We start from the raw sequence: 27,893 nt of genomic DNA on the forward strand, positions 1-27,893 counted from the left end.
TACAAATCATTCTATTTCTAGGAGGTTGCATAAAACCAACGGTTTATGTGATTTTTATAATTGTTTTTTGGATGTAATTGATGAGTGGAGAAGTAAGAAGAACACGGGAGATTATAATTCTTCTACTGGTAACGATTCATCAAAGCTGTTGGTTTGAGGAGTGAACGGATTCGTTTTGAGTATCCAGTTTCTGAGTATATTGTTGGGCATCCTACAAAGGATTTCATTAGACACAATGTCAAATTTAATGAGTTAGACATGGTTGTTGATTGTACTTGTAAGTCATTTGGTGAAATAGGCATTCTTTGTTCTCATATCCTTCGAGTTTTTATCGTCCATAATGTTGAAAGGATTCCTAATCGATACATTATGAAGAGATGCACAAAACAGGCTATGAATACAATTGTTGAGGAGAGAGAAGATAGAGATAATGAAGTAAGTGTTTTTTCTGCATCAGTGTGGAGGATGCAAACCATAAGGAGTTGCATTAAAGTTATAAATGAAGCTCAACACTGCCCGATTGCAAGGAAGATTATTGATTCGGGTGTGCTGGATATGTCAACTAAATTTAAGGAGTACATTGGTGGAGTTGGGGGGGGGGGGGGGCTGATGTTTCATCAAACCATTTCGTGCGTAATGAAACTTTACTTGATGCTTTTGAGCCTTCGACAAAACCAGTTTTGCAGGAACCGATTGTTGAGGAACCGATTGTTGAAGAAGTTATTCCAACAATGGTTAAAAATCCACCAAAGAGAATAAAGAAGAACAAGAAAGGGAATGAAAAGAGTAATGAGAGGAATGCTAGGCCAAAAAGAATTGTTGAGAAGAAACGCAATAAACCTAAAGGTTGGAACAAGAGAAGAGAAAGACATGTTGATAATTTGAGGGAGGAAACTCGGTCTAGTGATCAGGTGAAGTGTTCTTTTTCGTATATAAATTTGTTCTTTTGTTTTCCAAATTTGTTCTTTTTGGTTTTCCTTATTCGTTTATTCTCTGTTGTTGTTCTAGATGTTCTTTTACTCTCAGTTTAATATGTTCTATTGATATTTTTTTATGTTCTTTTTGTTCTCTAAACTGTTCTTTTTATTGATGAAAGAACATAAAACAATATATTGATCAGGTGAGGTGTTCTATTTCATATATTTATTTGTTCTTTTATTTCTCAAATTTGCTCTTTTTTCTTTTCCTTGTTTGTTTTTCTTTGTTAGTGTTCTTGATGTTCTTTTACTTTCAGTTTAACATGTTCTATTGAAACTTTTTATGTTCTTTTTTATATCTAAAATTTTCTTTTTGACCCCTCTTTTGTTTTTTTTTTATCCAGCGTATCATAAACCTACCTGTTGGTGGTATCTTGGTTCATCCAGTATCTTCAAAGTCACAGTTGGAAACTTTTATTCCAGATGATTATTTTGGAGTATCCATACATCCCTTGTAGATTCATTTCACGATTGGTAATATTTTGATTTTTAATTTGTTGTTTTTTTATTATTTTCTTTTTGTATTCTCATTGATGTTCTTTTAATTTTTTTGATGTAGATTTTTACATGATGCTTATGTTCTTACGGGCTACTGATGTTTCGCTCAATCAATATTTTGAAATGAGAATTTTAGTTGTATACATTTTTGTTTTACTTTTGTGCAATTACAATATATATGATTTCATTGCAAAATAATTGCATACAAGTACATGCTTAAATGCTTCAAATGTGAAAAGAACATGCTAAAAGAGAATAAAAGAATATCGGAATAGAAAGAACATGTCCAATGATATAGAAGAACATGTTCCTGGATTGAAAGGAACTTGTTAAAAGAGTGAAAGAACAACTTTTGAACCTTTAATTGAAATATTTGCTTAAAATATCTAAACAATCTAGACAACATTCATATCTGAAACTAATAGAACATCTAATTGTTTAGAAAAGAACACGACGCATATTCAAAAGAACAACCCATAATTTCAACAATAACTACAGTGATATCTACTGAATAAACCATTGTTTTTAAAAGCATACTTCTAATGAAAAGTAACTATGTTCCTGCCTTCATGAAAACACACCAATTAACTATTCTATTTGATTAGCTCTCTTCAATGCCAGATACGTTAGCTCATGCCTTTTGTTCAAAGCGGATAATAAGATTTCACCACCGTACCGCATTCTCAGCTTGCAAATATAGTCCTTCTGAAAACATAAAATAGTGCATTATTAGAAGATTATATATTAAAATAATATATGTACGTATATTAAAAATTTACTTACATCTTCATCTATGTTTTTTAAGCCACAATTCCAATTCTGGTTGCCTTTGTAGGTCTCCATATACCTCATTGCATATACTCCACAATCAGTCTTGTTTATTCCGTTTTTCCATGGCATTTCAAGCAACACCTTTTCATATGCCGAAATTTGTGCCTTCCGCAATGGATGTCCCTCTTGTGCTGCAAATATTGTCCAGGCTTCAAACTGAAATGATCCGAAGGAAAAAAGAACAATTTAACTTAGTAAAAGAACAAAAAATAACAAAGAAAAGAACAAAAGTAAATAAGAGGAATAAAAGTACGAAATAAAATATATAAGAGGAATTTCTGCAAATAGACTTACAGTTCTTTCTGCAAATGTTTTATATTTATCATCATATGTAATTCCTTCAGGTTAGGTGAGATTGTCAATGATCTCCACCTTCTTCGCCTTTTGGTTGATTACAATCAGATAAAAATGATCACCAGACCAAACCGGAGAGAACAACTACAAGCAAGAAAAGAACATTAGACAAAGGAAAACGAACATATGTGAAAAAGAAAAGAACAATTTTATAATTTTACCAGATGGTATCCCTTTAAAGACTTAACACCAGTGGTTACATACTCATGTCGTTCACTTGCAAAAAAATTTCCAAGCGTTTATCCTCGGTTGCTTGACTATCCTGTGATCCACCATATGGATCATTCTGGCAAAGCATATTCTGCACCAAAAAAAAATATGCTTAAATATATCTTATATAATAAAAATAACTGAAAAATATGAAAAATGAATTTTTAGTGATATTAAAACTTACGAATGGAATTGTAGAGAAATAGAATTTCAAGTTACTCTTGGAACTTTGATCTGGATCATCATTCAGTATTTTTGCAAATGTGTCAATAACATTATTCATCACCCAGACGTTCGGAGCTGTTTTAAAGGAGAAGAACAAAAATATGAGTAAAAGGAACACCAACAACATTTAAAAGAACATTGAGAATTTCAATGATTAAATATATACCTGGGGTTTAAAACTCTTCTCTGGTAACTATATTCCAATCATCACTGTACAACACCTGACTGTTTTAAGAATGAAAATAATATTGCCATAAAAACATGAAATGGTACAAAAAGAACATCTACATTAAAATACTTGTAATAGTATAAAATTACTTACGTTGGTCTTCCCTCTCCAAAGGCATAATCCAGTACGCATCGCATGTCCTTTTCTTGTTGATCCAACTGATCCACCTCCATCAGTAGGTGTGAATACTGAGTTAAGAAGGGTGACAGTAACTTGATTGGAACATTTTTCTTTCTCTTAACAAGTTCAGGTACTTGTACCATATTTGGATCCTCTTCCTCACTTATGAAAATGATAAGGCGATTTTCGCGTCGTTAAACGAATACCTCGATCCTTATCAAACAAAATTTATAAACTCCTAACTAACCGGCTATATGGACTATAGCGGCAGGTATAGGGATTGTCCCATAGAAACGGTGTGCATTGAGTCAAGATGTTAAGCTAGTTTGGACAAAAGTTGGTTTGAATTAATGTATAGGAAAACTAAGCTAATCAATCAACAAATTAAACAATATAGGGAAACGCAAGGGAATCGGGGATAGGCTAGGGAAATCAGGGGAAACGATCTAAACAATCAAGCAATCATGATGATGCAATGACTTAGTGTATAGGGGAATAATATCGAATGACGTGCTCGCCACCTCTCGGATGGAGCACGCGAAGCACCTAATCTATGAAGAGATTTTGCCTAATCCTAAACTAGGTAACTTTCATATAGGAACCACTATTCACTTGCATAAAATAGGCTCACAATGTCTTGCCAAACCTAAACTATGCATTCCAATCAATTCTAATCAACTAGCATTTGCAACTACTACTCAATTAGTCATGGATATCCTATCACCAAATCAAATTTAATTACATCAATCAATCAACATTCAACCATCAATTTCCCCTAATTAGGCCCCTAGATTCTCCCCTATCCCTAACCTAAATCTACTCACTACACATGCTTGAAATTAGGAAATTCATGAATTCTAGGCAAGCAATCATGTAATTGAAAGAGTAGAAGGTAGGAATCAAGAAGTTGAGCATTCAATTGAAAAATCGAAAGAGAATTGAGAATTAATAAAACTAAAATCAAAGCAAAGAGGAATTCAAGAATTAAAGAAGAATTAAAGAACAATAGCAAAATAGCAAGAACAAAGAACTAAGGATTTGAATTAAAATTGCAAGAAATTGAAAGAGTAGAAGAAATTACAACTTGAAGCTTTAAAGCAGTGGAGTTTCTCTCTCTAGAAATGCTGAAAATGTAATTGGGAATTCTAAAAATGTAAATGTAAAAGTTAATGTTCTAAAATTAAAATGAAAAATCTATTTATAAGTTTCCCCAAATAGAAGCTTTAATTCAAAAATCTGCAGCCCGTCAGTGTTCGGTCGCACACACCCTGTGTGCGGTCGAACAGAGAAAACCAATTCGAGGAAAAATCTTAATCCTGTGCGAGCAAACGAAGCGAAGACAAACTCCTTCGTCATGTGCCACCGAACAAGAAATCTTGTTCGGTCGAATGAGCTTTTCTTGGCCCATGTCTTCTTCGAATTCTAATTTGGTCGAACAGCTAATCATGTGTGGGCGCACAAATTCTTGTGCGGTCGTTTACCAAAATTGGGGCATTCTGTCTCCAAAATCAAATTTGTGCGACAGTTTAACAGAGCTCGATCGCACAAAGGCCCCTTTGTGCGATCGAACAAAAAAGGTTGTTCGGTCGCACAAAGCTGCATCTTCCATGACTCCACCAGTTCATCACTTTTCGGGCGCACGAACTTCTATTCGGTCGCACATCCCCTGTTTTGGCTCAATTCTACTTGTTTTCCATCCTATTTCACCATAATCACCTATGAATCACAAGATGGAAAGAAACTTATAAAAATCATACGAAAAGCTATAAAAAATATGAAAAAGCATAATAAACTAACATGAAATCCTAAGCTAAGAACGACATAAATGTCGCTCATCAAACTCCCCCAAGCTAGGCGTTTGCTAGTCTCTAGCAAACTAAGCACGAAATAGGGAAGAATGAGCAATTATTCAAATTCTAAAAACTACAAAAACAAGAACTACAAGAATATACATCCTAACTCACTTTCGTAGGAATCACGGTTGCATTTAAGCGCATGCAACAAGCTCTTTAAACCCCACAATCGCTCATGAGGGCGACTGGGATCTCGCAAGGGTTTCCAAAGAGAATCACCCATAAATCTTCCAAAAATTTGAATCAAGGAAAGAACTAAAATGAAAAACAAACCAAGAAAAGGAAAGAAAAGAAAGAAGAAAGAAAAGAAAAAGAAAGAGAGGAAAAGAAAATAAAAATGAAAGAAAAATGAAAAATGAAACTACAAAATTCAAGAAAAGGGCCTTTATTATGGAACGAGCACAAAAGAATGCTAATATTATTAACCAAATAAACGAATGCACGCTAACCAATGTCCTAAGTCGAGTAAAAGATTCAAATGCCAAGCAAAGAGAACTAAGGGTAAACACTTATCAATTCCCCTTCAACCGAGCATACCACCTCAAATCTCTAGATTCCATCCACCCTTAAGAATAGTTTCTCATGACGCCGCGAAGGCGCTGGAAAAAAAGATTTGCAAAGGAGAAGAGAAGGTTACCCGACATCTTAGCATGAAAATCTCATTCCATAAATTTGACCAATTCCTCCCTCCACCGACAAAGACTCAACTCAAAAGGGTCAAGAGGACTTTTTAGGGTGTAACTTAGGCTAGGGGTAAGGTGTGGAACAAATTTGGTAATTGGTGCTCATACCTAAAGTGAAGCGTAATGAATGAACTCAACTCAAGCAAATCGAACCAAAACAAACTCATACCACTTATTTGGGGTACCCCCAAGCTTATTCAACAACAAAACTAAACTAAAACTCTTTTTGCACTTTTTTGGATTTGATTTTCTCTTTTTTTTTGTGTTTCAATTGAAACTTTTCTCATTGCCTTGTTTTTCTCTATTTTTGGCTTTTTCACAACTTTCCTTTCTCTTTTTGCATATGCATCATTTATTCACTATATAAAACATAAATTCCAAATCTTGCCATTCAATACCAACAACAATCATTCCTCAACTTTGCATAATCATTCATAACCACCAAGCATCATAACTCAAAGCTTCACTATCACTTCTAAGGGTGAAAATAAAACAAAGGCTATTAGGCTTGTAATGTGCTTATAAGAAATTAAGGGGAAAGGCTCAAATGGCTAGCAAGGGGGCAAATGCAAACAAAAAAATCAATGAAAAATAAAAAATAAAGATGTCCTAATCTAAAAAGAAAAATAGTCACCGAAAGAAATGCCTTTATCGTCCCCTAAAGTAGTTCGGTCGCGGTCTTGGGAAGGAAAAACTCAAATTCGGGAGATAAGTAAGTCAATGCCAAGGATCCATGCCACTAAATATATGTATACAATGTGTTTGGGCTAATGTGAACATGATCCTCACCAATGGCATCAAATACTACTCTCTCCGGTTTCAATTCACTAGAGAGATCGACACCGTCTTACCACAAACCAAGGGTTCAAGACTCATGCTACCCAAAGTTCTAACCGACTTTCTTAGCACCTAAATCCTAGATTCGACCCAAGACATTGAAAACCGTGCAAACATCTACCTAATAAAAGCATTCTAACCTACAAATTCCAATTTTATTTGCCCAAATCAAGAATAATGCCTAAGAAATCTAGAAAAACTTGCCTTGACAAAAGGAAAGGAAAACAAAGAAAAAGGAAAGAAAAGAAGAAATCACAACAAAAGGAAAACAAAAGAAAACAAAAGAAAACAAAAGGAAATAAAAGAAAATAAAAGAAACTAAAATCAAACTAAAATCCAACTAAAAACAAAGAAACTAATATATACAATTGCACACAAGGTATTATTTCAAAGATATGAGCATCACAAATAGGCAACTACACAACAATACTCCCCCCCAAGCTTGAATCAGGCCATGTCCTCAAGGCCTAAAACAAAACTAGGAAGGGCACAGCTACCCATCCAACCAAATGCCCCATATGAAATATGTCCGTCCCAAAGAATGCATGTGAGATAGAAGGATATTACCGGATATGCCGTGGGAGCAAGTCCCGTAAGAACTGGTAAAAACCGAACAAACTCACCGAAAAATCGACGAACAAGGCAATGGTGGAAAGCGTGAACCCACCTCAAAGAAACCATACCAAAAGTAACACTCAAAAACAACCAAGAAAAGATGTTAGTAGACAAGGCCAAATGGCCAAAAAAAACTCAAAACTATCATAAACTCATCATATATATACAACCACACGAAGTGGCAAGAAGATCAACAACATCAACAATCAGCAAAGGGTCCTCATAGCAAACCCCCACGTCACACTTCTCCCCCAAAGCAAAATACAAGCATACCATCACAATACAAGCTAAATCAGTTTTGTGCGACCGTTTAACAGAGCTCGATCGCACAAAGGGGGTTTTGTGCGATCGAACGAAAAGTTGTTCGGTCGCACAAAACCTGATTTTGCACAAATAAGGCAAGCTTCCCCTTTAAAATGAAAACAAAGCTAATAAAGGAAGATTAATGCACAAAATCAAACAAAAACTAAAACTAAAAGTTAGACAACCGGGTTGCCTCCCGGGTAGCGCTCGTTTAACGTCATTAGCTTGACGAATCCCCCCAAAACCTCATGGGGGGTCAAAGACAACCAACTTTGGGTCATCACTAGTCAACAAGATCTTCTTTGCCCCTTTGGGCACAAACAACTTACCAAAACCACAACTCATGGAATGGGGGCCAAACCAATTCTTCTTAGGCTTAGGATCGCCTTGCTTAGATGTCTTGCTCATGCATTTGTTACCATTGATTGCCGGAGTGTGTGCTCCCACATCATCAAGATCCATCCCGAATGCGTCGGGAGTGGTGATGACGTCATCAAAGGAGTCACCTAACACCAAAGAGCTCTCATGCACATTCTTCTTGACTTTCCTATCAATCTCAACATCACACTTAGAAACACAAGGATTGTTAGGAGAATTAGCACAAGAGTAATGGTGCTTTTAAACAAGCAATAGTGTCAATTTTCATGCAACTTCTCATTTTAGAGCAACATTGATCATCAATAGCAAGCTTGAAACTAGCCTTGGCGTCTCCCACTTTCAAAGTGATAAGGCCACCTTGAACATCGATGAGAGCACCCGCCGTAGCCAAGAATGGCCTCCCTAAGATGATAGGGGTATGCGCGTCCTCATCGATGTCCAAGACAATGAAGTCAACGAGGAAAGTCAACTTCCCTATCACAAGGGGAACATCATCAACCCTACCCAAGGGGAACATAACCGAGCGATCGGCTAATTGCAAAGACATGGGGGTAGGGGTGAGATCGCCTAGACTTAGTTTCTCATAAATTTTGTACGGCAAAATACTTACGCTCGCCCCCAAATCACATAGAGAGTTGTCAAATTTCAGCTCTTGGATGATACAAGGAATCGAGAAGCTCCCGGGATCCTTGAGCTTTGGGGGGAAAGGGCTCAAAATCAAAGCACTACAATGCTCCGTTAGGTGCACGGTTTCATTGGTGCCATAAGTCCTTTTGCCGCTCAAAATGTCTCTCATAAACCGAGAATAATGTGGTATTTGCTTAAGCGCCTCGGTGAAAGACAATGACACCTATAGCTTGCTAATTGTTTCCCAAAACTTATGGAATTGATCATCTAGCTTTTTTCCAGCAATCCTTTGAGGGTAGAAGGGAGGAGGTATTGGGAGAGGAGGAAGAGTAGTCTCCGTCGACTTAACACCATCACTCACGTCATCGCCATGAGACTTCTCTTCCGCCACATCACAGTCCGGAGACTCATTTCCCTTAGAGTCCTCACCCCTAGAGCAAGGAGCTGTTAGGTTATGATACATATGACAAAACATAAATCATGCGGAAAACCTTAATGCCAGGAAACATATTATTTACACATAATCAGTTAGCATAATTTAGGTGCATACACTTTGTAGCGTGCCCTCCCTAGCTGCGCCCGAACCGAACAAGAACAAGTCTTTAGGACTCCAAGTGTCGTCCCTCCGTAGATAGTCCACAGCACGTCCGGATCCGCCTTAAGATTGACCAACTAGAATTGCCCTTAAGAGACTATAATTTTTGGCTATTTATGGGCAAGAATGTGACTGATTTTTCTGCTCAAAAATCACTATTTTAATTGTATGAATACTTGTTAAAACTCGCGTATAAATTTATGACCCTAGGTATATATTTATAGAACCATGGAAAAGGATTTCGAATCCCGTTAGAATACTAATTAATTAATTAGAATCCTTTTAGAACTCTAAATAATTAATTTTATCTTTTAGGATTAGGATTTAATCATAGCACGAATTCTGATAGCTTTAGGATTCGTATAGCACGCACACGAGCACGAGCACCGCACTCCCATGCGCAAGCCTTGCGGCCCACGATGAGCGCTCGACGCACAGGCCCACTGCCCGCATCCCATTTGTTTGATCCGTGCGCGCGCGCCAAGCCTTGGCTAGGCCTGGCCTTGCGCTGGGTCTGGTCGAGGCCTTGGCGTGTTTGCTTGATGCGTGTGGCTTGCTGGGCGACGGCCTGGCTTCGTGCTGGGCCTTCGTCTAGCAAGCCTCGTCCGATGCTAATTCGTACAATACGCTTCCGATTACATTCCCGATTCCGGAATTCATTTCCGATACGAACAATATTTAACATTTCCGATTCCGGAATTAATTTCCGTTTCGAACAAATATTTAATATTTCCGTTTCCGGAATTATTTTCGATTCCGATAATATTTCCGATTCTGACAATATTTCCGTTTCCGGCAATATTTCCGATTCCAGCAATATTTCCATTTCCGATAATATTTTCCGATACGTACCATGTTTCCGTTTCCGGCAACATCTACGACTTGGTCAATATTTATATTTCCGATACGATCCATATTTCCGTTTCTGGCAATATCATCGTTTCCCGAGTATTCATTTACTTGCCTTTGACGATCTCAGCTCCCATTGAAACCAAGATCCGTCGATTCCGAATATCCATAGATGGAATATTTAATACCATTAAATACTTGATCCGTTTACGTACTATTTGTGTGACCCTACGGGTTCAGCAAAGAGTAAGCTGTGGATTAATATCATTAATTCCACTTGAACTGAAGCGGCCTCTAGCTAGGCATTCAGCTCCTCTCATTGAATTATTAACTTGTTAATTAATACTGAACCGCATTTATTGACTTAACTTTAAATGCATACTTGGACCAAGGGCATTATTTCCTCCAGTCTCCCACTTGTTCTTAGGGACAAGTGTGCATTTCCAAATTCCTTTGTCGCTCGATGCTTGCTCTTGAACATAAGGTAAGAGTTGTCATCCTTATTATGTCTAGAGGTGTTTCTCGGGTTCAGAGTTCAACTGATCAAATAAACAGATAATCATAGCCTATGATTCATCTGAGCACGGCCATGAATTTTACAGTTTCTAGCTCTCCGAGTGGCCTTGTACAACTTTTAGCATCTCATCCCGATTTATGGGAGGACAATCCCAATCTTGCGATCTTGAGATTAGACTTCGTTTGATAGGTGATTACCTGAGCGTTGCCTATATGGCCTCCTTTTACGGTGCGTCGGTTGACAACGTCAAAGTAACCAGTTCTCAAACAAGTAATCTCAAATCACTCAGGTATTGAGGATTAGTGTCTAATAATTTTAATGAAATTTACTTATGACAAATTTTCATCTCTTACAGGAAAGTTTCATAGGTCTGTCCGATACTAGTCTTCCCAAAGTAAGTATCTATGCAAATGATTACGACATTGCCATGTCCACATAGTTCAAGAAACAGAACTACTAGTCATCTTGCATTCTATTCGTCTAACGTTTTCTATGCGTTCATCTTTATAGAAAACTCCGACCAGGGACCATTTTCAACTTTTGACATTCAAGTTCACTTGATAGACATTTTTTAGTCATAGGACTGGTCCTGACAGTCTACCTTGAATATATTGTCAAATTTGAAGGGACTCATCATTTAATAAATCACAAATTAAATGGAAAAATGAATTTTATTCATTTATTGTGAATGATTAACCAATAATGTTTTACAAAGTATTAAACTCTAAAACTTTAAAACATTAAACAAGGACATCAAAGCCATTCTCCAATATGCTTGATTCCCATGGCTGCAGTGTGCGAGTTGTGCTTCGCATGCGGCAGAGGTTTAGTCAATGGATCTGAGATGTTGTCATCAGTTCCAATCTTGCTTATCTCGACTTCTTTTCTTTCAACGAACTCTCGTAGGAGGTGAAATCTACGAAGTACATGCTTGACTCTTTGGTGGTGTCTATGCTCCTTTGCCTGTGCAATAGCTCCGTTATTATCACAATATAGGGCTATTGGTCCTTTAATGGAGGGGACTACACCAAGTTCACCTATGAACTTCCTTAGCCATATAGCTTCCTTTGCTGCTTCATGTGCAGCAATATACTCCGCTTCAGTTGTAGAATCCGCAATGGTGCTTTGCTTAGCACTTTTCCAACTTACTGCACCTCTGTTGAGGCAAAAGACAAACCCAGACTGTGATCTGAAATCATCCTAGTCGGTTTGGAAACTTGCGTCCGTATAGCCTTTAAATATTTATTCATCATCTCCACCATAGACCAGGAAGTCATCTTTGTGCCTTTTCAGGTACTTCAGAATATTCTTGGCAGCAGTCCAATGTGCCTCTCCTGGGTCTGACTGGTATCTGCTCGTAGCACTGAGTGCATATGCAACATCCGGGCGTGTACATATCATAGCATACATTATTGAACCAATCAATGATGCATATGGAATCCCACTCATTCGTCTACGCTCATCAAGTGTTTTTGGGCACTGAGTCTTGCTTAGAGTCATTCCATGAGACATGGGTAGGTAGCCTCGCTTGGAGTTTGCCATCTTGAACCTTTCAAGCACCTTATTGATATAAGTGCTTTGACTAAGTCCAATCATCTTTTTAGATCTATCTCTGTAAATCTTGATGCCCAATATGTACTGCGCTTCTCCTAGATCCTTCATCGAAAAACATTTCCCAAGCCAAATCTTGACAAAGTTCAACATAGGAATGTCATTTCTGATAAGTAATATGTCGTCGACAAATAGTACTAGAAAAGAAATTTTGCTCCCACTGACCTTCTTGTATACACAAGATTCGTCTGCGTTCTTGATGAAACCAAAGTCACTGACTGCTTCATCAAAACGTATATTCCAGCTCCTTGATGCACGTAGATTGATTTCTTTAGCTTGCATACCTTTTTAGCATTCTTTGGATCCTCAAAACCCTCAGGCTGTGTCATAAACACAGTTTCTGTTAAAACGCCGTTTAAGAAAGCGGTTTTGACATCCATCTGCCATATTTCGTAATTGTAATATGCAGCGATTGCTGACATTATCCGAATAGACTTTAGCATTGCAACTGGTGAAAAGGTTTCATCGTAATCCACACCGTGGACTTGCCTGTAACCTTTTGCAACCAATCTAGCTTTGAAAACTTCAAGTTTTCCATCCTTGTCTTTTTTCAGTTTGAAAACCCATTTTCTTCCTATGGCTTGGTAGCCATCTAGCAAATCGACCAAATCCCAAACTTGGTTTTCTTACATGGAGTCTAATTCAGATTGCATGGCTTCTTGCCATTGCTTGGAGCTAGGGCTCGTCATAGCTTGTTTTTAAGTCGCTGGTTCATCACTTTCAAGTAATAGAACGTCATAGCTCTCGTTCGTCAAAATACCTAAGTATCTTTCCGGTTGAGATTTATATCTTTGCGATCTACGCGGGCTTACATTTCTAGATGGTCCATGATTCTCACCAGATACTTCTAAAGATCTCTGAGTTTCATCCTGAATGTCATCTTGAGCATTCTCTAGATTTTGTTGTTCGACTCGAATTTCTTCGAGGTCTACTTTTCTCCCACTTGTCATTTTGGAAAAGTGATCCTTTTCCAAAAAGATACCATCTCGAGCAACAAACACCATGTTCTCAGATGTATTGTAGAAGTAATACCCCTTTTTTTCCTTTGGATAGCCCACAAGGATACATTTGTCAGATTTTGGATGAAGTTTGTCTGAAATTAATCGTTTGACGTATACTTCACATCCCCAAATCTTAAGAAAAGACACATTTGGAGGCTTTCCAAACCATAACTCATATGGAGTCTTTTCAACATCTTTAGACGGAGCTCTATTTATAGTGAGTGCAGCTGTATTTAGTGCATGTCCCCAAAATTCTATTGGAAGTTCGGCCTGACCCATCATTGATCTAACCATGTCTAGCAAGGTTCTGTTCCTCCGTTCGGACACACCGTTCCATTGTGGTGTTCCAGGAGGAGTCAATTCTGATAGAATTCCACATTCTTTCAGATGGTCATCTAATTCATAGCTCAGATATTTACCGCCTCTATCAGACCGCAGTGCCTTAATCTTCTTGCTTAATTGATTCTCTACTTCACTCTGAAATTCCTTGAATTTGTCAAAGGATTCAGACTTATGCTTCATTAGGTAGACATAACCATATCTACTAAAGTCATCAGTGAAAGTGATAAAGTAGCTGAAACCACCTCTAGCATTTGTACTCATTGGTCCACATACATCTGTATGGATTAAACCCAATAGTTCAGTTGCTCTTTCTCCAACTTTAGAGAAAGGTTGCTTTGTCATTTTGCCAAGTAGACATGATTCACACTTACCATAATCCTCTAAGTCAAATGGTTCTAGAATTCCTTCCTTTTGAAGTCTTTCCATGCGTTTCAAGTTAATATGGCCTAATCGACAATGCGACTGATAGGTGAGATCTGAATCATCCTTTTTGGCCTTTTTGGTATTTATGTTATAAACTTGTTTGTCGTGATCTAATAAATAAAGTCCATTGACTAATCTAGCAGATCCATAAAACATCTCTTTAAAATAAAACGAACAACTATTGTCTTTTATTAAAAAGGAAAATCCCTTAGCATCTAAGCAAGAAACAGAAATGATGTTTTTAGTAAGACTTGGAACATGGAAACACTCTTCCAGTTCCAAAACTAGCCTAGAGGGCAACGACAAATAATAAGTTCCTACAGCTAATGCAACAATCCGTGCTCCATTTCCCACTCGTAGGTCGACTTCACCCTTGCTTAACCTTCTACTTCTTCTTAGTCCCTGTGAATTGGAACATAAGTGTGAGCCACAACCTGTATCCAATACCCAAGAAGTTGAATTAGCAAGTATACAGTCTATAACGAAAATACCTGAAGATGGAACGACTGTTCCGTTCTTCTGATCTTCCTTTAGCTTCAAGCAATCTCTCTTCCAATGCCCCTTCTTCTTGCAATAGAAGCATTCAGATTCAGAAGTGGGTTGGCTCACCTTCTTCTTTTCAGATTTGGTGCCGCCTGGCTGCTTAGTCTGGCTGGCTTTGTTGCCACCTTTCTTAGCATTCCTCTTCTTTCCATATTTCTCGAACTTGCCCCCACGCACCATAAGCACATCTTGCTTATCACTTTTGAGCGTCTTTTCAGAGGTCTTCAACATACCGTGAAGCTCAGTGAGCGTTTTATCCAGACTATTCATATTGTAGTTCAGCTTGAAATGATCATACCCGCTATGAAGAGAATGGAGGATGGTGTCTACAGCCATTTCATGAGAGAACTACTGGTCCAGCCGACTCATATTCTCAATGAGTCCAATCATTTTGAGAACATGTGGACTTACGGGCTCGCCTTTCTTAAGCTTGGTCTCAAGAATTTGCCTATGAGTCTCGAATCTTTCGACCCGAGCCAGATCTTGGAACATGTTCTTTAACTCACTTATGATCATGAAAACATCTGAGTTGATGAACGTTTTCTATAGATCTGACTCATGGTTGCAAGCATTAGACATTTCACATCATTGTTGGCATCAATCCAACGATTGAGGGCTGCCTGAGTGACCCCGTCGCCCGCGGCTTCGAGCATCGCCTCTTCCAGGACATACTCCTTTTCTTCCTGCATAAGAACTATTTGCAAGTTCCTTTGCCAGTCAAGGAAGTTTTTCCCGTTCAACTTCTCCTTTTCGAGAATTGATCGAATGTTGAATGAATTGTTGTTTGCCATAGTTAAAACTACAATTGAAAAAGAATAAATAAATAAATAATCATTCACAGTTTCTCTTAATAAACTCAAATTCTAGCATACATGCATAATTTAATGTTCATTAAGCATTTTATTCAAGTTATGTGTTCCGGCAGGTGTGAATAAAATGATTCCAAGACCCTAAAAACCATTGAAGAATTAAGCACATTTTTTATTTTGACTCAATTCTAAAATCTTTTAGGTAAACAAAAGCCTTTTGCTAATAGTCTAGAAACTACTCTTGGTTGATAGGTACGTTTAAGAACTTATTAGGTAAACCTATCGATTTTTCGACGACATAAAAGGACTCCTTACTTATATCGTTGAGTTTCACCAAAACTAACATGTAATCACAATTGTTTGTGTACCTTACCCCTTTAGAACCAATAAGTAACACCTCGCTATGGCGGAAAACTTTTACTAAGATTGATGTAAAGGTTATCCAAGTAAGTGTTATTTTGGCATGGCACCTTTTAACTCAATTTTTATGTTTGGAACTTAAGGCTCTTACTATGTTGGTTAGATTTTAAGTGAACTAAAATCCTTAATCATGCAACATAATCAAGCCACAATCTCATGCATATTTAAGACATATTTAAAAGAAATAAATAACTTAAAGCATGCATAAGATAAATGTGATCTAGTATGGCCCGACTTCATCTTGAAGCTTCAACTTCAAAGTCCGTCTTGAAAATGGATTGGAAACTCCGTCTTGAATTTCTCCGTGGGAGGCGCCATTTTCTTCAAATAGGATCAGCTATAATTAAACTAATTACAACTATTTGATGGTACGCAGACCATATTTGAATTGAAAAAACAAACTTTGGTGCATTAGACCAATTACATTCAAATTAATGGTACGCAGACCATATTTTCTATCATATTTGGGCCATACTAGTCACTTCATAACCTGCAAAACAGTACATATACAATATATACCATTCACCCATTCATTATCATGAATGACCCACATAGCTGGTTAGTAAAACACATTGTATGCATCACATAAATATTTGCAGCAATTAATCAAGGGCACCAATAATCTACCAATTATTCAGTCCTTATTAATTCTAATCAAGTTGTTTAACCTTAAAGGATTTGTAGACCTAATCAAGAGTTTATGACTAAAGGCTCCCACTTAAACTAATAACTTTATATGCTTTACTAATTTTAAACATAAAAATGTATTTCTAGTCTAACCGGAAACATACAAGTTTAATTAAAATTTAAAGCTCATATAAAATTATAATCGAATCCATTTATTTATTTTATTTTTCAGTTGAATTAAATAAATTTAAATTAATTCAAGGTTTAATTTTAGTAAAATAATTAGTATAAATTAAAATTTATAATAATTATAATATTCAAAATTAAAATCCGAGAAAACAATTTAAATTATTAATTTTAAAATTAATTAAAATTATTTCCGAACTGAAAATTCAAATTAAAATTCAAAACGACTCAATCGTAACACGACGAGGCACTTGGGCTTGCGCCAAAGCCCCATCGAGTGCACGTCTGATCGCACGGCCACGACACAATTCAGCAGCAACTACACGCAAGGGATGCACCACTCGCTAGGCGCGAGCAATCTCTCGTTGCGAGGCAGCGCTCGTTGGTGCGCGGAGCAGTGCTCGCTGGGCGACCCAGCTTGCGCTCTCCCGCGCGCGCGCCTCGACTTGTGCCACGCCCCATCGCCCACCGCCCATGCACACAACACACACGCCCAGGCAGCCTTGCCTCGCGCGCGCGCCATGCTTGGTTGCTCGCTGCATTCGTACCGCACGGGCGACGAGCTCCCTTGCTCGTCGTCGCGTGCCCGCACTATACAACACGTAGCTTCCATTGCTTTGTGCGTGCAATATTTATGGGCGTTTTTAAAAAAAAAAAAAAAATTTTAATTCAAAATTAATGACAAATTAATAAAACATATTAATTTCATAATTTTAGGGCGAAAAAATCAAAAATTTATTAATCAATTAATTTCCGATTAACATGGATTCAAATCTAGGTCATAAAAATTTAAAATTTACGGATTTTTCATGAAATACCCCCGAATTATGGCGTAATTCACCAAATGCCCCTCGACTTTCAGAAATTCACCAAATGCCCCTCACAAATGACTTAATACCCAAAATACCCTTACTAATGACGCGCCGTTAGTCCTCCGTTAGCCTAATTTTTAAATTCACCAAATACCCCTATTTTATTACTTATTTCATATAATACCCCTATTCTGAAACTTAATTCACCAAATACACATAACTTAAAATTACCCATTTTGATGCTCAGCGGCTAGTTTTTATGTTTGAAAATTAGCCGTTGCTTATTGTTTGCTTATAAAAACCCCTTTTCTGACTATTTATTGTAGTTTTTCTATTGTTTTGTTAATTTCATATCATTTTTGTCATGAGTTTTCTTTCAAAATCATCATCCACACCCATGAATCCACATATGTAAGAGTCCCAAACAATTTCTAATATTATGGGAGGAAATTTCCATCTGAGTCTCCGATACAACACTCAGTAAGTTTCAATTATGATCCAATAAGTTCAGGCCTCATCCAGTAAAGACAATGCACTTTAGCTGAGCAAAAGGCCAAAAAACCCCATTTTCAAAGGGATCTTATGTAAGTGAAGCTAAAGTAATCAATCTAAAGCTAACACCTTAATTTTCTTATTGTCCGAATGGTAAAGAAACTAAGAAATCAAGTTCAATAACACATACATTTTTATCACAACCTCGATTTCAACTTGGATTCATGATGTGAAAATATTGAGTTTGGAGGCAAATCTTTGTGCCAAGATTCATGTTTTTTCACTAGTTCATGAGCTTTGGAACATACCTTAGTTTCATTTTTTTTCTTGTTCCCTCAAATCCAAAAATAGACATTTGTCCATAAATCTGACCATGTCAATAGGACCTAGCTCAAAACAAAAGTGGGAAAACCTTTATGCCTCGACTGTAAGGTTGAGAGAAAGTTAGGAGATTGAAGAAAGATGTTTGGAGGCAGTAGAGACAGGAGACAAAAGGGAGTTAACGTTAAATATGTGGCATGGAAGCAATAGAAGCCGAGGTAGCTGGAACATATGCGTTAGAATAAAATTAATAAGAGCTTTATTTTTAATCTGTTTGCATATGTTAAAGATATTTCCCATATTGAAAAAGGAATACCTTCCGATTGTGTGGTAAATATAATTAATTGGTCACATAAAGAATAAGGTACAAAAGAAGTAGCTATTTTCTTGAAGAGTTGCGACGTTTTGAGGTGTTTTTAGGAGTGTTTTCTGTTTTAGTGTTGTACCGGAGCTTCAGATTGAGTGTTGTATCAGATATTCGGATGTCAAATTTTCTCCCATGATAACAAAATTTATTTGGGACTCTTACATATGTGGACTCATTGGGTGTGGATGATGATTTTGAAAGAAAACTCATGACAAAAATGATATGAAATTAACAAAATAATAGGAAAACTACAATAAACCGTCAGAAAAAGAGTATTTATAAGCAAACAATAAGCAACGGCTAATTTTCAAACACAAAAACTAGTCGTTGAGCATCAAAATGAGTAATTTTAAGTTATTGGTATTTGGTGAATTAAGTTTCTGAATAAGGGAATTTGGTGAAATAAGTATTAAAATAGGGGTATTTGGTGAATTTGAAAATTAGGTTAACGGAGGACTAACGGCGCATTATTAGTAAGGGTATTTTGGGTATTAAGTCATTTGTGAGGGGCATTTGGTGAATTTCTGAAAGTCGAGGGGCATTTGGTGAATTACGCCAAAATTCGGGGGTATTTCATGAAAAATCCGTAAAATTTAACATAAATTAACAATTTTTATGGTGGTTTTTAATCATGGATACCTAATTAAATTATTAATTAATTATGAAAAACAAATCAATTCTAAATTATTCGAATTTCAACAAATTAATCATAATTACAACGGATTTTTCATGAAATAACCCCGAGGTTTGCGTTAATGCACCAAATACCCCTAATGTTTCCAGAATGCACCAAATACCCCCGACGTTTAAAACAATAACACAAAATGCCCTCAATGAGCATTTTCCGTCAATGCCGTTAACTTTTCCGTTAACTCTTTAACTTTAATTTTTTTTTTTCCCCTTTTCACTCTTTCTCCTTCCCAGAAAGTGTTTCTCTTCCAACTCTCCATTGATGCTGCCATCTTGATTGAAAATTTCTACAACCCAATTCCAAAACCTACCAATTAAAGTAACAGTTCCCATCTTTTGTCATTCTAATCATCAAATTCATACCAAACCCAGTAAAAATTATCCCTAGAAATTAAGAAAAAAGGCAAATAAATAAAATTCTTAAAAAATCCCCAAGAACACCGATTTGAACTCCTTGTCAAAAATCAGATGGTCTCTCTCCTCTTTTCACAATTATGCTATCGTTTTCTGTTTGATTTTTGAAATGCAATCTGTTCCGATAATCGGAAATCTAAACAACAATGACGACAACTACTTCATCACCAGTTCTTAGCAACAATGGCTCTGAAATTAGTGCTAACACCGGCATACCCACTCCCCCTCCGCCGTGTGCGACACCTTCGGCAGCCGTAAAAAGTCTTGGCCTTCCGAAACCTCAGGTAATCAGCACCACCACCACCCTCCTGATAATCAACACCATTAATCCTCTGATAATCACCACCACCACCCTCCTTGTCTTCACCGCCTTCGCCGCCTTCAATAGCCGCCGCAGACTCCATATAACTCCGTCCTTATCGATCAAAGCCACCCCGATTCGCCTCCTCGAATGTTACTAGAACAATCCCCCTTTCTTCCATCTTCGAAAATCCAGATTAATGTAAACGCCCAAAAAATTAAATGGGGGAAAATTGAAAAAAAAATAAAAAATCAATTCTCCAAACAAGCCACATCAACAAAATCAATTGAATAACAAACGAATCTTGAAAATAAAAGGGGTCTAATTTGCAAAACAGGAACGAATTTGAAAGGTGATGATGTGATGACAATGGATGGAGTAGCAGAAGTGAAGACGAGCAGTAGAAGTGAAAAGAAAACCAACCAAAGTTTTATTTTTATTTTTATTTTTAGATAAAAGTTAATTAAATTTTTTTGGGGTTTAATTAATATAATTAAATGTTAATATTAGGATTAGTAGAGAAAATGGTTGAGTAAGGGCAAAAAAGTAAATTCATGCTAACGGAGACTTAACGGAATGGACGGAAAATGCTCGTTAAGGGTATTTTGTGTTATTGTTTTAAACCTCGTGGGTATTTGGTGCATTTTGGAAACATTAGGGGTATTTGGTGCATTAACACAAACCTCGGGTCATTTCATGAAAAATCCGTAATTACAAATTAGGTTGTATAATTAACAAGTCTAGGCATTCAAAGTTGTTAAACATATACTGTAGGTCAATCAAAAACTCAAGATTTATCAACAAGAATTGCAAATATTCAATTTAACATCTTAAATTTACAAACTTTTGCGTTCGAAAAACTAAAACCTCCGAAAAGTCATAGTTAGGCTTCGAATTTGGGAATTCTGGGTTCGGCCGAAAAAGAAGTATTTTTGTCAATATTTTAGAATGCCTTTTACATGCGGAATTGACACAAAAATCACTCGATTTGGATGAGTAACAAATAAAATGCCGAAAAACTGCGTACACATAATTAAATAAACGCAATTTGCAATTAATTAACAATTACAAAAATTAATCACCCCTTTTAATTCTTTGCAAATTTGTATGTTATGCAATTTAGATTATGTAAATAATAAGAGGCTCGTGATACCACTGTTAGGTTATGATACATATGACAAAACATAAATCACGCGGAAAACCTTAATGCCAGGAAACATATTATTTACACATAATCAGTTAGCATAATTTAGGTGCATACACCTTGTAGCGTGCCCTCCCTATCTGCGCCCGAACCGAACAAGAACAAGTCTTTAGGACTCCAAGTGTCGTCCCTCCGTAGATAGTCCACAACACGTCCGGATCCGCCTTAAGATTGACCAACTAGAATCACCCTTAAGGTACTATAATTTTCGGCTATTTATGGGCAAGAATGTGACTGATTTTTCTGCTAAAAAATCACTATTTTAATTGTATGAATACTTGTTAAAACTCGCGTATAAATTTATGACCCTAGGCATATATTTATAGAACCATGGAAAAGGATTTCGAATCCTGTTAGAATACTAATTAATTAATTAGAATCCTTTTAGAACTCTAAATAATTAATTTTATCTTTTAGGATTAGGATTTAATCATAGCACGAATTCTGATAGCTTTAGGATTCATATAGCACGCACACGAGCACGAGCACAAGCACCGCACGCCCATGAGCAAGCCTTGCGGCCCATGCTGCCCGCAACCCATTTGTTTGATCCGTGCGCGCGCGCCAAGCCTTTGCTGGGCATGGCCTTGCGCTGGGCCTGGACGAGGCCTTGGCGTGTTTGCTTGATGCGTGTGGCTTGCTGGGTGACGGCCTGGCTTCGTGTTGGGCCTTCGTCTAGCAAGCCTCGTCCGATGCTAATTCGTACGATACGCTTCCGATTAAATTCCCGATCCCGGAATTCATTTCCGATACGAACAATATTTAACATTTCCGATTCCGGAATTAATTTCCGTTTCAAACAAATATTTAATATTTCCGTTTCCGGAATTATTTTCCGATTCCGATAATATTTCCGATTCTGACAATATTTCCGTTTCCGACAATATTTTCGATTCCGGCAATATTTCCATTTCCGATAATATTTTCTGATACGTACCATGTTTCCGTTTCCGGCAACATCTACGACTTGGATAATATTTATATTTCCGATACGATCCATATTTTCGTTTCCGGCAATATCATCGTTTCCGGAGTATTCATTTGCTTGCCTTTGACGATCACAGCTCCCACTGAAACCAAGATCCGTCGATTCCGAATATCCATAGATGGAGTATTTAATACCATTAAATACTTGATCCGTTTACGTACTATTTGTGTGATCCTACGGGTTCAGTAAAGAGTAAGCTGTGGATTAATATCATTAATTCCACTTTAACTGAAGCGGCCTCTAGCTAGGCATTCAGCTCACTTGATCTCACTGAATTATTAACTTCTTAATTAATACTGAACCGAATTTATTAGACTTAACATTAAACTCGTACTTGGACCAAAGGCATTATTTCCTTCAGGAGCATCATCAAGCTTAGCACCATCATCTAGAATCATCCCACTTCTAGTTAAAACCGAATACATTTTCTTAGGAGCTTGACCTTGGGGTGGGAGACTAGTATGCACTTGTTGTTCTTTGATGGTTCTAGCTAGTTGTGCTAGTTGATCGAGTTTCAATCATTTTCAAGTGAGTGTTGGATTGCTTGAATCCATCCTCAAACTCAACATTCTTCTTGGCTTGCGCCCCCACGAACGACTACATGAGAGCCTCAAGGTTAGACTTGAGAGGCGGGAGTGGTGGAGGTGCATTGCCATAACCACTAAGGTTTTGTTGGAATTGATTGCCATAGGTCCTCAGTCCATTGAATCCGGGAGGTGGAAATTGAGAAACACCATATGGACCTCCCGAGTTCAACGGATAACCCCCACTAGAGGCACCCCTAAATTGCCCATAAGAATAGTTGTAACCCCGGCCCCTCCACCTTGATGGCTGGGATTATAACTACCTTGATTGTATTGGGCTTGATTTCTAATACCATGAGATTGACCATAGCGTGCTTGGACTTGATAGCCTTGCGCTCTATAGCCACCTCGGCCTTGACTATCATACCCACCTCCTTGGCCATAGCCTTGGTAGGATCCATACATAGGGGGCCCTTTAGGTGCTTGCCTAGCAAAGTTTTGATTATTGGGGTTATCATTTCTAGAACTCTCATTCAAGGCATGGGCATATTCCATATCAAAATCACCTTCACAAGAAGGGCCATAATCCACATAAGACACATTATGCACCAAAGGACAAGCATTGGGGAAATGACCAAAATCTTGAAAATTATCACAAAAGATGTGCCCTGAGGCATAGTGTCATAGGAACTAACCTTGCTCTTCCCCTTGGTGAGAAGAGTAAGCGAAGGCGGTGGAATAGTTGATGGCGATGGTGGTTGACTTGGTGTGCTCTCTAGCTTTTCCGATCTCGAGCTAAGCTTGTCAATAATCCGTGCTTGCTCCATAGCATATACCGACCCTTTAAAATCATCATTCTTACCCTTGCTATCATAGTTCCTTTTACCAACATGCCAAGCTTGATAATTTTGGACCACATCCTCAATTATCCCTTAGATTTGATCTTCGGTCTTGTTCATTATGGGACCACCCGCCCCCGCATCTAAACTCGTCGTAGAGGTCAGGCTCAACCCCAAATAGAAGGTTTGGAGTAGCAACCACTTAGGGATCCCATGGTGAGGGCATTCCCTTTGGTATTCTTTGAATCGGTCCCAAGCTTCAAAAAGCGATTCATCCTGCTTTTGCTCAAAGGATTGGATTTTGTGGCGATATTCCCCCGTCTTCCCATGAGAGTAGAACTTGCTCAAAAATGCGCTTGTCACTTCATTCCAAGTTCGAAGTGAATTTGGATTGACCTCCTTGTCAAGCCAATCGCTAGCTCGCCCTAGGAGAGGGAAACGGAATAGAGTCAACCGCACATAGTCCGAAGTCACACCATTGTGTTTGATTGTATCACAATAATGTTCGAATTGCTTTAGGTGCTCGTGTGGTGACTCGTTGCTCTCCCACAAAAAGGATGGCTTTGAACCAAGTTAATCAAAGCGGGTTTGATTTCGAAGTTATTAGCATTAGTTGTGGGAGCTTGGATACCACATGTTGCCTCAAATTCTCCCGGTATACCCAAATTCTTGACCGGGAGCGCCATGGTTTCAAAGGTTTGCTCACTTTCTTCTTGTTCCACGCCTACACTCAAGGATTCAAACCGGTTGTGGCTTGACGAGCGAGTTCGAACGCGCCTTAATCTCCTTAAAGTCCTCTCCAATTCAAGGTCAAGAGGGTGGAGAGACCTTTGACGTGATCGACCCCTATCAAGCATACAAACTCAAAGAAACATGTGAGCATTGCAAAGGGAAAAGAAAGCAAACAAGAATGCAATGTTTTTGTATTTTTCTAATGGTAAACTAGTCTCAACAAAACTCAATAACAACGACCGTATCCCCGGCAACGGCGCCATTTTGATAAGGCAATTTTCGCGTCGTTGCACGAATACCTCCTAATCAAACATAATTTATAAACTCCTAACTAACCGACTATATGGACTATAGCGGCAAATATAGGGATCGTCCCATAGAAACGGTGTGCATCGAGTCAAGATGTTAAGCTAATTTGGACAAAAGTTGGTTTGAATTAATTTCTAGGAAAACTAAGCTAATCAATCAACGAATTAAACAATATAGGGAAACGCTAGGGAATCGGGGATAGGCTAGGGAAATCGGGGGAAACGATCTAAACAATCAAGTAATCATGATGATGCAATGACTTAGTGCATAGGGGAATAGAATCGAATGACGTGCTCGCCACCTCTCGGATGGACCACGCGAAGCACCTAATCTATGAAGAGCTTTCGCCTAATCCTAAACTAGGTAACTTGCATATAGGAACCACTATTCACTTGCATAAAATAGGATCACAATGTCTTGCCAAACCTAAACTATGCATTCCAATCAATTCTAATCAACTAGCATTTCCAACTACTACTCAATTAGTCATGGATATCCTATCACCAAATCAAATTTAATTACATCAATCAATCAACATTCAACCATCAATTTCCCCTAATTAAGCCCCTGGATTCTCCCCTATCCCTAACCTAAATCTACTCACTACACATGCTTGAAATTAGGAAATTCATGAATTCTAGGCAAGAAATCATGTAATTGAAAGAGTAGAAGGTAGGAATCAAGAAGTTGAGCATTCAATTGCAAAATCAAAAGAGAATTGAGAATTAATAAAACTAAAATCAAAGCAAAGAGGAATTCAAGAATTAAAGAAGAATTAAAGAACAATAGCAAAATAGCAAGAACAAAGAACTAAGGATTTGAATTAAAATTGCAAGAAATTGAAAGAGTAGAAGAAATTACAACTTGAAGCTTCAAAGCAATGGAGTTTCTCTATCTAGAAATGCTGAAAATGTAATTGGGAATTCTAAAAATGTAAATGTAAAAGTTAATGTTCTAAAATTAAAATGAAAAATCTATTTACAAGTTTCCCCAAATAGAAGCTTTAATTCAAAAATGTGCAGCCCGCGTCAGTGTTCGGTCGCACACACCCTTTGTGCGGTCTAACAGAGAAACCCAATTCGAGCAAACTCTTAATCCTGTGCGAGCAAACAAAGCGAAGACAAACTCCTTCGTCATGTGCGACCGAACAGGAAATCTTGTTCGGTCGAATGAGCTTTTCTTGGCCCATGTCTTCTTCGAATTCTAATTTGGTCGAACAGCTAATCATGTTTGGGCGCAGAAATTCTTGTGCGGTCGAACGAAATCATGTGCAGTCGTTTACCAAAATTGGGGCATTCTGTCTCCAAAATCCAATTTGTGCGACCGTTTAACAGAGCTCGATCGCACAAAGGGGCTGTTGTGCGATCGAACAAAAAGGGTTGTTCGGTCGCACAAAGCTGCATCTTCCATGAGTCCACCAGTTCATCACTGTTCGGGCGCACGAACTTCTGTTCGGTCGCACATCCCTTTGTTTTGGCTCAATTCTACTTGTTTTCCATCATATTTCACCATAATCACCTATAAAGCACAAGATGGAAAGAAACTTATAAAAATCATACGAAAAGCTATAAAAACTACTTCCTCCATTTTTTTATAATTGCACCATCTTAGTTTTAGCACTATTCGCTTATTCTTATATAGTTATTTTTTGTGATTTATATGTAAGGAAAAATATACTCATGTGGGATCTTGTTAGATTCGTATCGAAATATATTCTCAAATTATAAAATTTTTATGATTTTTAAAAATGTATAATGAGAGATATTAGTAGTTAAAATAGTGCATTGGCAAGCGTGAAATCCCAGATGGTGCAATTAAAAAAAATGGAGGAAGTATGAAAAAGCATAATAAACTAACATGAAATCCTAAGCTAAGAGCGACATAAATGTCGCTTATCAGAAAACAAAGACATTATAAAGTAAAAAGAACATATTAGAGGGAAAAACGAATTCAAACTAACAATAAAAAGAACAACAAATTGAAAAGAAAAGAACATTTTATAAATGATTATGAAAAATTATATTTTCAAAAATAAACGAAAAATAACTTGTAATAATAAAATGCAGTAGGCTTACTTTATAGATGTAGTTGCATTTTCTGGCTGCGAGTAACCGCGCTTGGAGTGCTAAAAGAGTGGAAAGAAAATAATATATTACTATGGATAAAAAGAACAAAAGAGTGAAAGAAAAGAACATTTAATTAAAGATTATGAAAAATTATATTTTGAAAAAGAAACGAAAAATAACTTGTAAGAATAAAATACAGTAGTCTTACTTCAGGAACATTGACCGAGTTTCCATTTCAGTATGCGACTCAACGGCAGTCGGATTCTTCAGTTCTAACGCTTGGAGACATTCGGTTTCCATCTTCAGCTCCTTTGTTTAAATCTTCCATATCTGATCTCACACTTTCAGGCTCTCTGTGTATTACAGAAAAAAGAAAAGAACGTGTGAGAAGGAACAATAGAACACTATGAGTAGACTTAAAGAACAAAAGTGTAATGAAAAAAAACATATAAGTAATATTAAAAGTAGGAAGATATTAAACTAAAGATAAAAAAGAACATAAAGAAGTATATGAAAGTAAAATTCTGAATAAAAGAAACAAAAGAGCACTAAAATAATTGTATAAAGATACAGAATTATTAAAAAGACCAAATTAAACGAATAAAAGAACACTCTGAATAATGAAAGAAATAGTCACATATTTATTATACATGTGTGTGTGAACTATTTTAAAAGAACGCATACTCAGTTTTTTCTATAGGTGGCTGTTGTTTGTCAGCATCATCTTTGTTGTCCCCAGAAATTGTCTCCAAATCACGTTCAGTTAAAGTTTTGTTTGCCACGGTTGCTTCCAAATTCATTTCCTCTTCATAGTCGTGTGCCTGAGGAGGAGGATTTGAAGCGGAAGCCATTCCAAGCTTCAAAGTCAAATCACCAAACACATTAGGCTGGGAAGGCGTATTCGGAGGTGTTAAACATGGTGTCAAATCTAATGAAACATCCTCAGATTCCTTTGTTTCCTTTCTTTCATTTCCCACTGTTGCCTTTCGTACTGCTTCATCAAACAGTATTGTGAAGTAGTCTGAGCTAAAAAATTCTTTGTCTTGACTGAGGATTGAACCAATCTCCTCGGTATTCTTTCCTTCTTGCTCCTCTTGTGTAGACTTTCCCTTCTCAAAATTAACTGGAATATCAGTTCCAGAGCATTTTGACCACATTTTTGCCATATTGA

The 27,893-nt window shown here is 37.3% G+C and overlaps 1 protein-coding gene and 1 non-coding gene across 2 annotated transcripts; both read left to right on the forward strand.

Annotated features, from left to right (window-relative positions):
• The first annotated feature begins 258 nt into the window (after positions 1–258).
• On the forward strand, positions 259–1,573 carry LOC130461656 (uncharacterized). Its single transcript, XM_056829815.1, has 4 exons — positions 259–583; positions 679–911; positions 1,322–1,431; positions 1,537–1,573. Exons 1-4 carry the CDS (start codon positions 259–261, stop codon positions 1,571–1,573), a joined length of 705 nt encoding a protein of 234 aa, XP_056685793.1.
• A 22,250-nt stretch (positions 1,574–23,823) lies between these two features.
• Positions 23,824–23,926, forward strand: LOC130462152 (small nucleolar RNA R71). The gene has a single exon (XR_008922290.1). It is a non-coding gene; the product is annotated as a small nucleolar RNA R71 (small nucleolar RNA).
• Positions 23,927–27,893: the final 3,967 nt, after the last annotated feature.

Source organism: Spinacia oleracea, chromosome 5, assembly GCF_020520425.1.
Source record: "Spinacia oleracea cultivar Varoflay chromosome 5, BTI_SOV_V1, whole genome shotgun sequence".
Taxonomy (NCBI): Eukaryota; Viridiplantae; Streptophyta; class Magnoliopsida; order Caryophyllales; family Amaranthaceae; genus Spinacia; species Spinacia oleracea.

What these genes read in the sequence shown, in the direction of transcription:
- LOC130461656 (XM_056829815.1), top strand. Translation starts at nt 259, where the DNA reads ATGGTTGTTGATTGTACTTGTAAGTCATTTGGTGAAATAGGCATTCTT. An exon ending in TAAATTTAAGGAGTACATTG is followed by an intron (nt 584 to 678) that starts GTGGAGTTGGGG and finishes CGACAAAACCAG; the next exon opens with TTTTGCAGGAACCGATTGTT. An exon ending in GGAGTATCCATACATCCCTT is followed by an intron (nt 1,432 to 1,536) that starts GTAGATTCATTT and finishes TTTTTGATGTAG; the next exon opens with ATTTTTACATGATGCTTATG.